The sequence below is a fragment of the Conger conger genome, chromosome 1 (genome assembly GCF_963514075.1).
Source record: "Conger conger chromosome 1, fConCon1.1, whole genome shotgun sequence".
NCBI classification, from domain to species: Eukaryota; Metazoa; Chordata; class Actinopteri; order Anguilliformes; family Congridae; genus Conger; species Conger conger.
In genome coordinates this window covers 4,572,605-4,590,104 of record NC_083760.1, presented here as the reverse complement: position 1 = coordinate 4,590,104, position 17,500 = coordinate 4,572,605, and the positions used below count along the sequence as shown (strand labels likewise).

At 48.9% G+C, this 17,500-nt stretch overlaps 2 protein-coding genes across 9 annotated transcripts in view; one reads left to right on the top strand and one right to left on the bottom strand.

Moving 5' to 3' along the window:
- Positions 1–6,679, bottom strand: part of LOC133107714 (glucocorticoid modulatory element-binding protein 1-like) — a 13,851-nt gene extending 7,172 nt beyond the window's left edge. Inside the window, exons 1-2 of one of the 8 annotated variants that reach the window (XM_061216883.1) lie at positions 6,570–6,679; positions 368–532 (exon numbers count right to left, since the gene is read on the bottom strand). Coding sequence is in view for 1 of the 8 variants with exons in the window: in XM_061216833.1 (XP_061072817.1) it covers positions 3,612–3,676 (65 nt within the window). In the remaining 7 variants the exon portion in view is untranslated. Of the gene's footprint in view, positions 1–356; positions 874–3,288; positions 3,416–3,611; positions 3,741–6,569 lie in introns of those variants that run through there. The other 7 variants (XM_061216842.1, XM_061216858.1, XM_061216866.1 and 4 more) reach the window with 7 other exon arrangements.
- A 675-nt stretch (positions 6,680–7,354) lies between these two features.
- si:dkey-34d22.1 (discoidin, CUB and LCCL domain-containing protein 1) overlaps positions 7,355–17,500 on the top strand; it is a 27,401-nt gene continuing 17,255 nt past the window's right edge. The window contains 2 exon segments of the mRNA XM_061219324.1: positions 7,355–7,556; positions 15,897–16,121. Coding sequence (XP_061075308.1) covers positions 7,457–7,556; positions 15,897–16,121 — 325 coding nt within the window. The 5' untranslated portion in view covers positions 7,355–7,456.

Sequence of the window (17,500 nt, the reverse complement as noted above, 5' to 3'; positions counted from 1 at the left end):
CTGGAAAATGCTTTGAATTAATTAAAAAATATGTACAAGTACTGGGCAACCTGTATAACATTCTGTACAGATGAGATTCTTTCAAAAAATAATTAAATGAAAGGTCCTAAATAAACTTACTACACATTTTAAATTAGATTTTAGTAATTTGGCAGAATAGTTAATCAAATCAATACTCTTTGTGACCACCCTTCGGTGTTAAAACTGCGTCACTTCTCTGAGATAGCCAACGCTGTCCTGCAGTTCCATAAGACAATCAGCAGGGAGGTTGTTCCAAGCGTTGGCTTGGGTTGTGACACTGTAAAAATAATCTTTGCTCAAAAAAACGGTGTTGGTGAGCACAGCCAATTAGGTACCTAAAGCATACCTGCCCTCCAGGTAAGGAATCTCCCACCTCTGCCAGCTCAACGTTGCCCAATCGATGAGTGGCACAAACTGCTCATGAGGTGTGGCAGGTGGGGCAGTGCGGTTCTGTGTCTCAGGAAGTGAGGCTCCAGACTCGAGGTTGCAGGTTTATATCCAAGATGTGGCACTGCTGAGAGAAATGTAAATTATGGACTGTAGCGCGACTGCATATTCTAAAAAAAAAAGTAAGCAAGGTATTTTCCCAGCAGAGAGGTGTTTTCTAAATTAGTTCCCAAAATATTGAACAGGAAGGATCCCTAAAACAGCCGCCTGGAGATGAGCTGAACCATCAACCTTCTGGGTCCCAGTCATGTACCTTAGCCACTAGGCTACAGGCTGCCCCAGTCATGTACCCTAGCCACTATGCTACAGGCTGCCCCAGTCATGTACCTTAGCCGCTAGGCTACAGGCTGCCCCAGTCATGTACCTTAGCCGCTAGGCTACAGGCTGCCCCAGTCATGTACCTTAGCCGCTAGGCTACAGGCTGCCCCAGTCATGTACCTTAGCCGCTAGGCTACAGGCTGCCCCAGTCATGTACCTTAGCCACTAGGCTACAGGCTGCCCCAGTCATGTACCTTAGCCGCTAGGCTACAGGCTGCCCAAGTCATGTACCTTAGCCACTAGGCTACAGGCTGCCCCAGTCATGTACCTTAGCCACTAGGCTACAGGCTGCCCCAGTCATGTACCTTAGCCACTAGGCTACAGGCTGCCCCAGTCATGTACCTTAGCCACTAGGCTACAGGCTGCCCCAGTCATGTACCTTAGCCACTAGGCTACAGGCTGCCCCAGTCATGTACCTTTGCCGCTAGGCTACAGGCTGCCCCAGTCATGTACCTTAGCCACTAGGCTACAGGCTGCCCCAGTCATGTACCTTAGCCACTAGGCTACAGGCTGCCCCAGACACACACACACACTTATCCTGTAAGATTTCCCTGTGTTTTATGTTTACACAGAAACCATTTGTAGAGATGGATATCTACTGAAGTGAATCAAGTTAATTTAAGTGCCTCTGCTGGGAAAAACAGAACAGCAGCGAGATTCAAACCTGCAAGCTCTGAATTGACCTTTAACCCTTTAAATACCTGATTAGAGTGTTCTTAACCAAACATTCCAATGTAATAAATGAGTTCTAGGACAAACAAAAAAACACCTCTTAAATGGTCACTTTGACCAGTAACCACACTTCACTGCAGACAGATGGACCAGTCTGCTTCTTAGACAAAATAATTTTGTCTAAACAGGTTGGAAAAAATGTATTTCCAACCTGTTTGGGTGTGTGTGTGTGTGTGTGTGTATACAGTTAGGAACAGCTGAGGGACACATGCTTATCGTCATGATCCAAGCTAAACAGGTGAACAGGTGCATGGGGAACCCGGAGGAATCTCAATACATATAGATATACGCGGCATTAGTTTCCGATGGCATTGTGCCAAATCATGATATATTTAAATTCAGTACGGATTCTTAGCCGCTCTCAGTTATTAATGAGTGTATAGGGCCTCAGTGGATTGTTGCCAGTGGTCGACAGGGATTCAACCGCCCCAGTGGCACGGAACAACCATTTCCACTTCAGGCAACCGACGCTGTGCGCGTGATGTTCGGCATCCATTCCACGGCAGAGGCTAAAGATTAGCGTCGCGGTGCGTGAGAGAAGCACACCCGCGACTCCTCTCGGAGCTGCGATCATCCGGCTCCAGGGCATGCGTGACTTCCTACCGGCTGCGTGACACGGAATAACTCTTCAATTCGTAGCGCACTGACGGCAGCTGCAGCGCACGTATTGCTCGCTAATTCTTCCATATCAATACATCGTATGCTTTATATGAATGATATGACCCATTAGGAATGTCACTGCGGATATTGTTTTAAAAGAACAGGTAGCGCACATGGAGACATATAGCGCACACATAAGGTACACTCGTCTAACGTTCGTCCAACATGTTTACCCTATCAACACCGGATGAATATCTCCTGAAACAATACGTTCCTGAATTCACAGAAGTGGTAAACTTAAATTAGGTATAGGTACATTCTTTTTTTTTTTAAGACTGAGACGGGCAGCTAATAATAAGACCACAGACTGGCCAATGTTAACCATCGACATCGACCAATCGCGTCGATACGTTTTCTCTGAATCCCTATGCGTGAACACATTCCATTCAACTCCCGGTAAACAAGGCTGGCTGACTGACAGGGTCGTTAAGTCAGCGGCATTCCACAATTAATCTCCGTACGGGGCGCGCTATAAGCTTCGCAGCACACCGAAACAGCGAAAGAAATGAAGCCACTTTACAGTAGCTAGCTAATATCAGCTGACAATCCCATTAATTGCAAGCACTTTAGCAATTTAGCATGTCTGATCGCTTGCCAACAACAGGAGCAACTGTGGACATATTTGGACCCCACAAGCCAACTGTTGTGGCAACAACAGGTGACAGGAGTTGGCGAGGCAAATCTGAAATGCAATTGGAAGCAAGACAGTTTTAGTAGCTAACTGTATGGCATTGTGACACTACACGCAGCTAGTATGCCCCGCGGTGCCAAGTGCCTGGCAACATGGATAAGTAAATCTGGAGAGTTGAACTTCCAAAATCCGCTGATTTGCTTGCCAGCTACGAACAACAAACTAGGTATCGCTAAACAAACGTGAAAGTAAAAAAAAAAATGTTGTAGGTAGCAATTACTTAAACCGGTAGGCTATGCATTTTCAAAACGGATAGGTTTTCTATATTAGCACTTACGAAACTATACTTAGCTAGCCAGCCAACTCCCACCTTTGCCTTGTTTTCCCTGTCTCATATATTTACAGTATATAGTGCACGCCATTGTGAATCTCGATTCCGCACCGCCGGTTACCATAGGCTACGCTAAGCAAGTACTCACTGTACAACTTAAAATTAAACACAGGAATCGGGTAGGAGTTCCGCCTAATAGCGCCAATAAAGGCGAATAACAACATCACGCGGTGCGTCGCCCGCTTCGGTCGCTAACGCGCCCGCGTCTCGCCTAATAACGCTGTCCCCCGCCAGCTGACGTTTCGCCCTGTGCGGCGGCACGTGCACAAACAGCAGCGCGAACGGTGGCGTCGCTTTCCATCTCCGCAACGTCAACGCACCTCCCATTCGCAGCACAAGCCCACATAAACAACAAGAAGAAGTAAAAACCCCAAAACTTAAAATAAGTTGTTCGGCGAATTATATTCTTACCGTTTTTTTTTATAGTGGCATATAACACATCCTTGGCTCTTTCGGAGAGGTTTTTTTTTGAGCATGCGCGTACCGCTTCGCTAGACTTCCTGCAGCAGCACGAACATGGGTGTTCGCCTGCGAAGCATCTGCGCGGCTGACACGAACTGCAGCCAGACTCGCACGCGATATGTAAAGCGGCTAAACTGCTCTGGCCGCCCCCCTTGCTTACTGAGCCCTTTGGAGTGTCAAAATAAAAACAGCCCTGTCTGGATTCGATGTGTTTTTGAGGGGGGAAAAAAAAAAAACGCTGTTCAACGTCAGCCGGCCAGCTTGGTAGTCATACCATACACAGGTATGATACTAACTTAACTGGCTGCGTGTCTACTATCAGCCCAAACTCAGTGCCGGCACGGATGCGTTTCATTGCTTTGGCATTATTACACTTTTGTAAGCAGTGTCAATATTGACAGCGGTATTAGTTGCAGTATGCATTCCCTCCAGTGGGTGGCAGGCTTTTTCCAGTAAGGTGACATTCGGACACCCAACATGAATAGTATGCTAATAGTAGGCTGATTCCATGCTCCGGAATCAGGTCTTTGAACCTGCGAGCATAAAATTACAGGTGAAGGGATCATCCCAATACTTCCCCACCTTCCTCTGCTTGTCTCCTCCCCCCCATGTTTCCACAAAGGAGAAGGAAACGAGTGGAAGAAAGGAAGGAGCATTCTTTTTTGTATTGCGCCCCAGGAGTCAATGCCAAGGTCGGTGGTTCGAGCCCCAGTGTAGCCACAAGTAAGATCCGTGCAGCTGCTGGGCCCTTGACCCAGGCCCCTGACCCCACATTGCTCCAGGGGGGGATTGTCCCCTGCTTAGTCTCATTCATTCATTCATCCATTATCCGAACCCGCTTATCCTGAACAGGGTCGCAGGGGGGCTGGAGCCTATCCCAGCATACATTGGGCGAAAGGCAGGAATACACCCTGGACAGGTCGCCAGTCCATCGCAGGGCACACACACCATTCACTCACACACTCATACCTATGGGCAAATTTAGACTCTCCAATCAGCCTTGCCTGCGTGTCTTTGAACTGTGGGAGGAAACCGGAGTACCCGGAGGAAACCCACGCAAACACGGGGAGAACGTGCAAACTCCACACAGAGAGGCCCCGCCCGACGGGGATTCGAATTGGATTCGAATTTGGATTAAAGTGTCAGCTGAATAACAAGTGGTTTACTATGGTCTGTTTATACAAGTCTTTATAGATATAACTGCACTGAGTAAAACCAACAAAGCAGGATTACCGAGTTAGCTGGATAGCTGCACTGAGTGAAACTCAGAAAGCAGGATTAGCGAGTTAGCTGGATAACTGCACTGAGTAAAACCCACAAAGCAGGATGACTGAGTTAGCTGGATAACCGTACTGAGTAAAATCCACAAAGCAGGATTACTGAGTTAGCTGGATAACCGTACTGAGTAAAACCAACAAAGCAGGATTACCGAGTTAGCTGGATAACTGCACTGAGTGAAACTCAGAAAGCAGGATTAGCGAGTTAGCTGGATAACTGCACTGAGTAAAACCCCCTCTCTCTGCCTGCTTGTCCAAAGTCCAATCCCATCACTGATTGGCCAGAGGTTACACTCACCTGGTGCATCAGGTGTAAATCTGTCCCTGATTAGAGGGGACGGGACCCCATCGTGTTCTGACCACAAAGTCCAGATTTCAGTTTCTCTGCTGTAGATTTATATCAGCGGTCCTGGAGAGCCGGTTTTGGAGAGCCGTCGGGTGTGCTGGGGTCCTCACTCCTGGTCCTGGAGAGCCGTCGGGTGTGCTGGGGTCCTCACTCCTGGTCCTGGAGAGCCGTCGGGTGTTCTGGGGTCCTCACTCCTGGTCCTGGAGAGCCGGTTCTGGAGAGCCGCAGGGTGTGTTGGTTTTTCGGTTTTCATCTTCACATCAGCAACCAGTTCAGACCCAAGGACTGGGTGGGGTGAGGTGAATTAATTAATTGATAGATAACTGTGTAATTAATTAATTGATCAATTCATTTCTGAGCAAGAACGAAAGCCAGCACACCCTGCGGCTCTCCAGGACCAGGAGTGAGGACCCCAGCACACCCTGCGGCTCTCCAGGACCAGGAGTGAGGACCCCAGCACACCCTGCGGCTCTCCAGGACCAGGAGTGAAGACCACTGATTTATACGATGGTTTAACTCAGGGGTCACAGACTCGTTGCCACGGAGGGCCGTGTGTATGCCGGTTTTCATTCATTACATTACATTGCATTATTGGCATTTGGCAGATGCTCTTATCCAGAGAGACATACAGTTGATTAGACTAAGCAGGAGACAATCCTCCCCTGGAGCAATTCAGGGTTAAGGGCCTTGCTCAAGGGCCCAACGGCTGTGCGGATCTTATTGTGGCTACATCGGAGATCGAACCAGCGACCTTACGGGTCCCAGTGTTGAGGACCCGGCCCTAGGCCCCCCTGATGAGAGATTGACGGGGGATGGGTTAGGAAGGAATGCATTGTTAACCCCTCGCACACGCCATCGAGGTGGTAGTAAGAACGCCCGTAAGAAGAAAAATATGTGGTTCACAGATAATGAGCACCAGTCATGTACCTGAACCACTACGCTACAGGCCGCCCATTCCAACTAACTAATCCTGCCTTAATTGATTCCAATTACTCATTGGCACAGAATGTAAGCAACCGTTGTTATTTTAACAAAAAATTTTTTTAAATATAATCAAGATCTGAGGCTGGAATGAAAGCCAGGATATAGCATGCATCGCCCTCCATGAGACATAAACTGAAGAAAAATACGGACCAAGTCACTGTGATGTCAACAGCTTCTGGCCACCGCCATATTGTAAAATGTGGAGTCAGTGACTGGTTTGAGACACTGATTGATCTATACCTGGGCTCTTCACGTTTGATCGAACAGTTATAACAGGTCTACACTGTTTTTCATTCCTACCGTAATTGCGACCTCGGAATAGTAGCCGAATGATCCGTTGATTGTTCTTAATCAGGCACTTTAATGTGCACTGAAGGATGATTTGATCTTTTATTGTCACATTGTCAGCTCTGTATGCTGTGAAGAATAAATATTCCACATTGACTTCCCGTGAATTCTAATCAGTCAAATCAACTAATGCTTGATTTGTAATGAAATTATTGATTTGAACTGATTCAATTATAGGCCGACGTGAAATAACTGAGACCCTAGCGGCTGAGTGTGGTCATCAGGACCCTGAAACTGAACTATTATTTTATCGACGAGTTCAATGAGCCACACATGCACTGTGTTGAATAGGGAAAGCACGATTACAAAAAAACAGTCTTTTAACGACCTTAATTTACCAGTGTATTGGCTGTAAAAAAAAACAGCGAAAATCGCAGAAAACCGTTGCTGTAACGTAGCAAAACATTCTCACTACGAAACAAAGTGTAGCTTCTAACATATTTTCAGTCCAAATGCTGATGTCAGCATACAGTAAAAAGTGGTGAGCCTTTCATTCGGAGTGTGGCTTCCAAACGAACTTAAGATGCGAAATTAAACATTGTTATTGAACATGGACACCATTGTAAGATTGCAAAATTCCTCCTGCGCGCTAGCCTTATTTGGAGAAGGACTTCTTGGAAGTTGGCGACTTGATGGGCACGTTGGACAGCCTATGGGAGCAAAGTAAACGGCCACTTGTCCAATGGAAAGTGTTGACAATGTTCTTTGACGCTTTTAACTTGTTTCAGAAGTGTGGAAGTTCGAGATACTAGTGTAGCTATGTGTGCTCGGTAAATTGTAGCTGTAACCGATGGCTTAAATGCCGAACACTTGGATTTACCGTACCCATCACGTAAATCATGCACACTTCCCCTGGACGCATTTGGGATGCTGTAGATTTTTTTATTTGCTTGTCGTTTGCTTTATGTTTCAAGACGTTTGGTGTTTACGGGCAGAACGGTAAGCCATAGCCTATTTGTCTAAAATGTCATACTGTCATTGTGGGTTTTTTTTTGTTAAAATGATGGGAACAGCTCAGACAGAGGTTGTTATTTGATGGTTGTCATTATCATAACCAAAACGTACTTTGTTTAATGTTCAGATTGTCCTCCCGTGCTTTCCAAGTTAATGAATAACGTAGCCTCTGCATACTGGTCGATTAACCTTCTGTAGTAAAAATTGCACAGGGATTCTAAGCAGCAATGTGTTCCAGTAAGCTGAGAAACAGAAAGAAGTAGCATTGACTGAGAACAGCGCTTATAAAATAAAATAATAAATTAAAAGAAGAAAGGTTCTGACACTAAAAATAAACACGTTCTACACCGTTTACCAACTTGAGTTCGACAGGACTGACGAACTAAAATTAATCTGCGTTTACAGTAGCCTACAAATACATATGAGCAATGAATGTACGTTTAGTTAGCTAAGTTAGTTAGTCGTTAGATACATTGTCTGTAGTCTGGCCAGTTAACGACCCGAATGCACCTGTTGCACGGGGTCAGTAAATTTCGATTTTAGAGAGTTTCGGCGCCGACCGGCCGTGCCTCGACGTTCTGATGTAAATAAGAAATGACTCGCTGTGTATTATGGTCTGTATTAGCACGGGCACGTTCACGGAGTCAGTGTGACGGTCACAGCCATCATGTCACCAGCTAACAAGTCTTGGTTATATAATGCAGGCCTTTCGTTTCATTCCTGCTCAATTTCCATCTGAAAGGACTTTTGTTTGTTGAAATGCCTACAAGTACTTCATCCATGAATGACCAGAACACAAGTAGGCCAACGTGGGTGGTGATCCGCTCCTGTTGATTTTAACGATCCAATTAAAATCGTTTTGCTTCTGCTTCTGCGGCAACTTGTATTGGGTAGGCATATATTGCGTTAAATGTTTGTGCTGAAACAACTTTGGTGCTTTTACATTCGATTAGAAAGACATAATATTTTTTGCCCATTCCTATATATAACAGAGCTTGGTGAAGGAGGGTGGAGTACGTGAATAATCGCTTCGCGCATTCTCGTAGTGCCAGTCAGTCTTCGCGTTGTCCACCGCGGTGTTCCTCCACCGCAGTAATGTTGTGGGAACACTGTTTTGTCTGGGGGAATCGTGCGTGGGATGCGCTAGGCACAGTCTTCGTCATAAGCCATTCGACCCCCTCCTCCTCTTTCCGCTGTGGGGACAGGCAGGTGAAAGGAATGCTGGGGGCAGAGGTCAGGAATCCCAGCATTGCGTTTGGCTGGTCCAAGGGTTCTCCGGGTTGGTCACTTGCAGTGACAGCAAAGCAGTAGTCTCTAACCCCTGTGGGTCCTGAAGTTCGACTTGTTTTGGTCTGCTGGTTTTTGTTTTCACCTTAAAATCAGTACCCTGTTGAGAACCAGGTAACCAGGTGTGGTGAGTTAACTGTGTAATCAACTGCTCTAATTGATTAATTAATTAACTGGAGCGATGCAGGGTTAAGGGCCTCGCTCGAGGGCCCAACAGCTGTGCGGATCTTGTTGCGGCTACACCGGGACTAGAACCACCGACCTTGCGGGTCCCGGTCATTTACCTTAACCACTACGCTACAGGGCGCCCCACAGAATGAAAGCCAGCAGATCAGCCAACAGTGTAGCTCTCCAGGACCTGGGATGGAGACCACTGCTCTGAAGGACCAAACACCATGGACATAGGAATCCTATTAACACAGTACAAGGAAACCATATCAATATCATTTTGAGAACTTGATACAAAACACGTTACCAAATTTTGACTTTGCTTATGGTGGTTTTAAAGGATGATGATTTAATGTAAGACTTTGTAAAGCTGGGGGTGTCTTGGTGGCGCAGCCTGTAGAGCACTGACCGCATGCTCATTGCGAGCCGCGACGTCGGCGGTTCGAATCCGACCGTCTGACATTTGTCGCATGTCTTCCCCTCTCTCTCGCTCCCATTCTTCCTGTCTCTCTATACTATGTACTGTTCAATAAAGCTGAAAAAAGGCCTAAAAAATATCTTAAAAAAAAAAAAAAAAAGACTTTGTAAAACCACTAGAAGACAAATTTGTTCATGTTAACAGGGCGGGCCTTCCATCCTTTCTAGGGTGTCTTATCTCGTGACATCCGTGTTCGGGATACGGGGCAGAGAGCTGGGGGAACCAAATGAATGGCTTTCCGTCCGGGAATGGAATATACTGCAGCATGTTGTAAACATGTGTAGCCTACACTTTTTCTTTTTTCTTTTTCTGAAAAGACAATGACGCGTACATATATTTCCTTTACAATGCCTTAGCCATGCCTGTACATTAAGGTGGAAACCATTTGTATGCGTGATATTGTATTTTGAAGTGTTATATTTCTGATATTATGGATAATTATACATAATATATTTTACTATATCCAGCATAAGCAGTATCTTCCGTAAACGCAAGGGTTATTGCCACATGAATATGAGTAACACTCCCCCCGCCAAAATTGGCAGCCATGTTGGTGAGTCTTGGAGTCAACCCATCGGCACAAGATGGGACTGGTTTTTTTTATTAGTTTTAATTATTTAATTGATTCAGAAGCCAACTGCATGATGGGACTGAGTAAGCCCTGTTATTGCCTCTTTTTGCATATTTATGGGGGGTTTTTTGTGGGGGGGAGGGGTCATTTGCATGGTTGGGGTCAGTCCTTCAAATTAATGTCGATCCTCTTCCTGGAAAACTCATTTGAATCGTCGCATCATGGCGTACCAGGGGGACGTGTGTGTCGATCAAACGTCTGTCAGAGTCCCGTTCCCCTCCAACCGATATTGTTTTCACACAGCAGCACGCCTCCTCATTCGACCCCCCCCCCCCCCCCTCCACTCGCTGGTGTATGATCACATCACGTTTCAGCTTGTCTGTAATTAATTGGTTTCTATGGGGAGTTATTATTATTCTTTTTTTCTTTCGGTTAAGTAATGAATAAAATGTCATGACCTGTCTGCTGCCATTGAAGTCTGAAGTGCAGGCTAAAGGATACTGACAGACACGGAGGGGGTTAGGATTAGGGTTAGGGTTAGGGTTAGGGTGGGGGGGGGGGGCAATTGCATCATCTGCGTTTAATCACCCCCCCCCCCCCCCCCTCGCTCCTCAGGAAGGCTCGGACGGCCTTGGTCAGGAACTCCGTGTGTTGACACAGTGGTGCGGGGGCGGGGGGGGGGGTTTAGCGATCTGAACGAGGTTACCGTGATTCACCGCCGGAAAGGAAAGGTCCGGAAAAAAAACGTGTGTCTCAGACGCTCAGGCATCCGAGTGACGGGGGATTTGTTTACCCCCGTTTCTGCGATGCCCCCCCACCGCCTCCACCCCCTCCCGCCAACACACTACAGTCATGAGGGAACCCGAGTCATTTCTAATTATTTTCTCTCTTTCTTTTCTTGTCTTGAACTGTCTGCATTCCAATGACAGAGTGAGGATGTTTGGCGAAGATTCAGTGTGTTTGTTCACGTATGAGGGCCGGGTTTTGTGAGAGAGAGAGGCATACGCACGCACACACCCACGCACGCACACACACACACACTCACACACACACACATACTCACACACACACCCACTCACACACACACACACTCACACACACACACACACACACACACACACACACCCACTCACACACGCACACACACACACACACACTCACACACACACACACACACACACACACACCCACTCACACACGCACACACACACGCACCCGTCCTGCACAGGAAGACACAGTTTGTCGTTTATGGAGTCTGTCACGGCAGAGTGGATCAGCGGACCGTAACTGATGCGGTGTGGTATTGTTTGCTGGTCCCACACGGGAACTTCCTGTGGTGCTGACAGCCACACACCTGGGAGGGCCTGCCCCTGTACAGAGTGTTCTCAGAGATGCTTTACAGAGGAGAAAGACGGGCAAACACTTCACCTGAACCCCAAAAATAGAAAGTGAGGTAAAAAAACTACACCGTGGTGAGAAAAATATCATGTGTCGTATTATCAGAAGTGAGCGAAACAAAGAGAAAATCACACAGAGATTTACAGAGACCATCAGATTACAGAGACCATCACGCGAACCGCATCGCTCAGCCTGCTGGTGAAAGCCACAGCTGCCATTTTGGCCTACGAGGCTGTTGTCCTGGCATGTTGACTCCACCTATTCCTTTTCTTGATTAGGCGCCTGATCGAACCAATCGCATCCAGTGCTGCCCTCAGAAAACATTCCAATGAATATAGCTCCCATCTGCCAGGAGCTCGCTGGGCTCAGGATTAGGGATCCAATCAGGATTACGGAAAACTATTGGATATTGAGAGTCTCGGACTGTTGTGGGAATGTTGTGGGAATGTTGTGGGAATGTTGCGGGAATGCTGCGGGAATGCAGGTCTTTTGGGTTGTGACAGGTCGGAGGGTCGTGGTGGTGTGGGCGAGGGGGGCAGGTTTGAAGTCATTTGTTTTTTGGTCGGGGTGCAGGTTTTTGGGGTGACATCGAGAGTTTCGGGGCGGTGTGGAAAAGTTGCGGGAAACGTCGCGGGAGTGTGGGGAAGCCCGCCGCGGCAGTGGGGAAAAGTCGGAAAAGAGGGAGCGCCGCGGTCGGCGGCATCGCGGCCGCACGGATGCAGCGGAGCGAGCGGATTGGCCCAGATAGTGAGGCTCCGAACGGGAACACACACGGCACGCACACACGCACACACGCAGCGGAGCGACCGCGGCTCTCTGGGGAGGGGAGGGGGGGGGTTGTGTGTGCTGTCATAGCGATTATCTCCGAGCGACAGACGGAGCACGCTCAGTTAGGGCGAAAGCCCAGCGCAGGGCTGCTCAAATCCGGCCCTCCTGTACAAATCCGGCCCTGGTTTTCCTTCCGTCCCGGGGAATTAACTCCTTGCGTTTATGTAGCGCTTTTCTCACCCGCCGGTGACCGGGTGTTTGGAGAATCCATTCAAGTGGGTTGGACAGCTTGCAGTCGGGTAGAATATTAACTCGGGAAGTAGGAAGTTGAGGGGCTAATGGTGACGGTGGCATTGGGATTATGGAAAACTCAGCGTGGAATGATATTATTTTGGGATTATATAAAACTCACAGCATGGAATATGAGATTATTTCGGGATTACGGGAACACTCTCTGCACACAGTGATGGCATTGGCTCGGGATTCGGGAAAACTCACAGCGCAGAATATGAGATTATGTGCGATTACAGGAAACTCACAGCGCAGAATATGAGATTATGTGCGATTACAGGAAACTCACAGCGCAGAATATGAGATTATGTGGGATTACAGGAAACTCACAGCACGGAATATGAGATTATGTGGGATTACAGGAAACTCACAGCACGGAATATGAGATTATGTGGGATTACAGGAAACTCACAGCGCAGAATATGAGATTATGTGGGATTACAGGAAACTCACAGCACGGAATATGAGATTACTTGGGGATTATGGAAAAGTCATATCAAGGGAGGTTAATGAGTGGGGTGGGGTGGGGTGGGGGGGGGGTTGAAGAGAGCGAATTATCTGAGAGAGGGAGGGAGAGAGATGGAGAGAGAGAGGGGGGAGGGAGAGACAGAGAGAGTGCGATGGAGAGATGGAGAGAGAGCGTTGGGGAGAGAGAGGGGGGAGGGATAGACAGAGGGAGATGGAAAGAGAGCATTGGGGAGAGAGAGACCGAGAGAGAGAGACTTGAGATATACTATACTGAGAGAGGCTGGTTGTTAAGTGAGAGTCAGTACAGACCCCCCCTTCTCTCAGTGACTCACGTCGGTAAATTCCCGGACTTCGCACATAACGAGCTCCAGCTGCTGAACCACCCCCCGTCCCCGAAAAACACACCCTCATCGTCCCTCTGGGGTCCCTACAACCCAAACACTGTTTCCCCAAAAACACACCCTCATCGTCCCTCTGGGGTCCCTACAACCCAAACACTGTTTCCCCAAAAACACACCCTCACTCATCCCTCTGGGGTCCCTACAACCCAAACACTGTTTCTCAGTGTGTGTGTGTCTCTTTGGCTGTCTGTGTGTGTCTGTCTGTCTGTCTGCCTGCCTGTGTGTGTGTGTGTGTGTGTGTGTGTGTGTGTGTGTTATGTCCAACACTGTTTCTCAGCATGGCCATGTCTGTGTGTGTGTGTGTGCGTGCATTTGTTCTGTAGTGGGACATGACTCAAAGACAGGAATCAAGACAGAAGGAAGGATGTAAAACACAAGTCCAGCACAGGTTCAGAATAATTTATTCTCATGCTATGCCAGCATCACAGGGCACTGGAGACTGTGAGTTTAACCCTGCTGGACTATGGGGTTGTCTCTTATAGGCCCTGAGTGTGGAGTTTAACCCTGCTGGACTGTGGGTTTGTGTCTCATAGGGAGTGTGGAGTGTAATCCGTGGTCAGTTCAAAGTGTACTGTAAGCACAGTATGATCATCAGGCCAGGACAGTCATCATGTAATCCTGTGTCTGCGGCTCGTTGTGTGTTCAAGTTAAAGTTTCTTTTATTGCCACACAGATAGCTGACGGAATTGTTTTTCAGTACCGATTTGACTAAGCGCAGATGCAGTTCACCAATACACAGGACACAGTGTAACACATAGTGCAAGACACAACACAAGACATGCATTGCATTGAAGTGCATTACTTTGCACAACATTGTTCTTGTCATTGGTGGATTATTGGCTTTCCTGGCTAAGTGGTCTTCCTGATGCCTCTGCTCTGTTGTGCCACACACTGTACTTCCTGGGTCACACGAGGTTCTGTTGGTCTGCTCCGTTTCAGCACAGGGGTGTGACTGAAGGTGTGTGATTCCCAGGACTGCTCTTGTTCTGTGGTTTCGGTGGAGGACCCCGCCCCGTGACTGAAGCTGGCAGGGTGAAGCTCTGTTACTCAAAGCAAGCCGATCCCTTAATAACCGCGGATGAGTGCAGCTCCGCCCACTCAGGGAGAAAGAACACCTTCGGGCGTCCATGGCAACAGAGCAAAGTCATTGTCCCAGTGTATGAAACAAGCACAGGTGGCCATGACTTAATAATAATAATAATAATAATAACCACTAAAAAAACTAGCTATACAATGCAGTTTAAGAGCTCATCCCAGAGCTTTTCATTAATAAAGCCAGGTAATGAATGGGGTGTTCGTAACATGGTCACAATCAACACTTTAAAAAAAAGATAAACACCTGAAATAAATAATAATTTACACATCAACTGTAAGTCGCTTTGGACTAAAAATAATGTTTTTGAGTGATAAGGTACGTTTATGCAGGATAGCTTTCCTTGGTTCACCCCGGCGTTTACCGCCCCCCCCCTCCAAGTTCTCAGCCCCGGCTACACCCACAGGATGACGGAAGCTCACCAATGAGACTATTAGGTGTTTCTCTTGTGGCTGGCTTTGTCAGGTAGATTTGCAACACCGTATTGCAGGCCATATTTGCTGAAATCATGTCTCTTTCACAAGTACAGTAAAGGTTGCGTTCATACCAGCCAGGTAGCCCAGTGTGCCAAAGTACTGTCTTATCTGCAAGCAGAAAAGCATATGCAGCAAGGTTGCGGGGTACCTAGCTTAAGCTAAATGCTAGTGGTGATGGAATGGAGCTACAATAGCCACTGCTAACACAGCGCCTGTGTGTTTCAGTCTGCTCTAGACTGCCTAATGTTACCAGCTCAGACAAGCCACCTGCATTAGCTGGTTGACCAGCTCATACCCAGCTAGACCAGCGTTATAACCAGCTAGACCAGCGTTATAACCAGCTTGGCCATGCTGGTTGACCAGCTCATACCCAGCTAGACCAGCTGAATGACCAGCTGAATTGTCCATCTGGTCAAGCTGGCATGGCTGAAATTAACGGCAGGGAATCGAACACAGACACACATTAGCCCGCGCATCACAATAACGGCCGGGGTCGCGGTTGCGTTATAATATCTTCACGCTGGATGTCCCCTGCGCAGTGCCTCCCGTCTCCCGTCTCAGAGTGAGTAACGGGCGTGTCCTCCTTATAATATCTTCGCGCTGAATGTCCCCTGCGCAGTGTCTCCCGTCTCCCGTCTCAGAGTGAGTAACGGGCGTGTCCTCCTTATAATATCTTCGCGCTGGATGTCCCCTGCGCAGTGTCTCCCGTCTCCCGTCTCAGAGTGAGTAACGGGCGTGTCCTCCTTATAATATCTTCGCGCTGGATGTCCCCTGCGCAGTGTCTCCCGTCTCCCGTCTCAGAGTGAGTAACGGGCGTGTCCTCCTTATAATATCTTCGCGCTGAATGTCCCCTGCGCAGTGTCTCCCGTCTCCCGTCTCAGAGTGAGTAACGGGCGTGTCCTCCCCTCCCCCCCCCTCTCCTCCAGGTGATGGGTGTGGCCACACGCTGCTGGGAGCTCAGAGTGGCACGCTGGCCTCGCGGAACTACCCCGGCACCTACCCCAACGGCACGCGCTGCGAGTGGCGCGTCCGGGCCCCCAGGGGCCGCCGCCTGAGGCTGGTGTTCGGCGACTTCAACCTGGAGCGCAGCCAGGACTGCGCCTCCGCCGGGTCCCTCGCCATCACCCCCGGCAACGGGGGGGGCCCCCTGGGTGAGGCCCAGACTGGGCATACCGTGACATACACACACATTGCGACTCTCACACACACACACACGCACGCACTCACACACACAGAGTGACTCTCTCACATACAAACACACACACACACACACAGCAGTGCTCAAACACACACACAGCGACTCGCTCACACACACACACACACACAGAGTGACTCTCTCCCACACTCACAGGTGATGCAGTAGGGGGGCAGTAAGGGGGCATTAGGGGGGCAGTAAGGGGGCAGTAAGGGGGCAGTGCAGCAGCAGACACAGGGAAAGTAACAGCTGAGTGGTTGACGGAGGAGGTGGAATGTTACCGGGTGCGAGAGAGAGAAACCGTTCAGAACCACATTCTGCTCGCTCTGGGGGCGGGGGGGGGGGGAGGTTCTGCGGCTTAGGAGGGCCAGCAGGAGGGGAACCCTTTCAGCCCCCGTACCCCCCCATCCTGACCACCCCCCCCCCCCAGGAGCGCGAGTCCAGGCCTGCTTTTCCACCCGAGTGGCCCCCCTGACAGACAGGATGTGACAGTCTTCCCGCAAGCCCCCTGGAATGCCCCAATCCCCTCACCCCCCCCCCCCCCTCACCCCCCCGCCCACTGCCCACTGCTCGCATTCCCAAAAACATTCCACACACATTCCCAGCTGGATATCACCCCCCCCCCCCTTCCCAAATCGCTCTGCCCCCCTTGAAACCCCCCTAAGTCTTCCTCTGCCATAGATAACAATGAGGATGGCATCATCGGTCTGTCTACCAATCAGCTCGTACCTCCTCCTCTTTGGCCAGGGGTTGGAGAAGTTATCCTTTCGAGGACCCCTACAAATGACACGGGGCTCATCCCAATCGCTTATTTTTCACCTCAATTTTCTTCCTACTTCCTTTCACAACAGCTGGAGATCTCCTCCGTTAGGAGACATTACTCGGGTCGAAAGGGAAAACCTACAGGACAGTAGTTCTCCCAACTCCCAGACCTTAGTCTTAACTCCCAGCTAGGTTAGTTTAACCCAACTTTCAGGCCTTGAGGTGCAAACATTCCAGCCAGGTTAGTTTAACCCAACCCTCAGGCCTGGAGGGGCAAACAGCCCAGCCAGGTTAGATTAACCCAACCCTCAGTCCTCGAGGGGCAAACAGCCCAGCCAGGTTAGATTAACCCAACCCTCAGTCCTCGAGGGGCAAACAGCCCAGCCAGGTTAGATTAACCCAACCCTCAGTCCTCGAGGGGCTAACAGCCCAGCCAGGTTAGATTAACCCAACCCTCAGTCCTCGAGGGGCTAACAGCCCAGCCAGGTTAGATTAACCCAACCCTCAGTCCTCGAGGGGCTAACAGCCCAGCCAGGTTAGATTAACCCAACTTTCAGGGCTGCAGGTTAAACC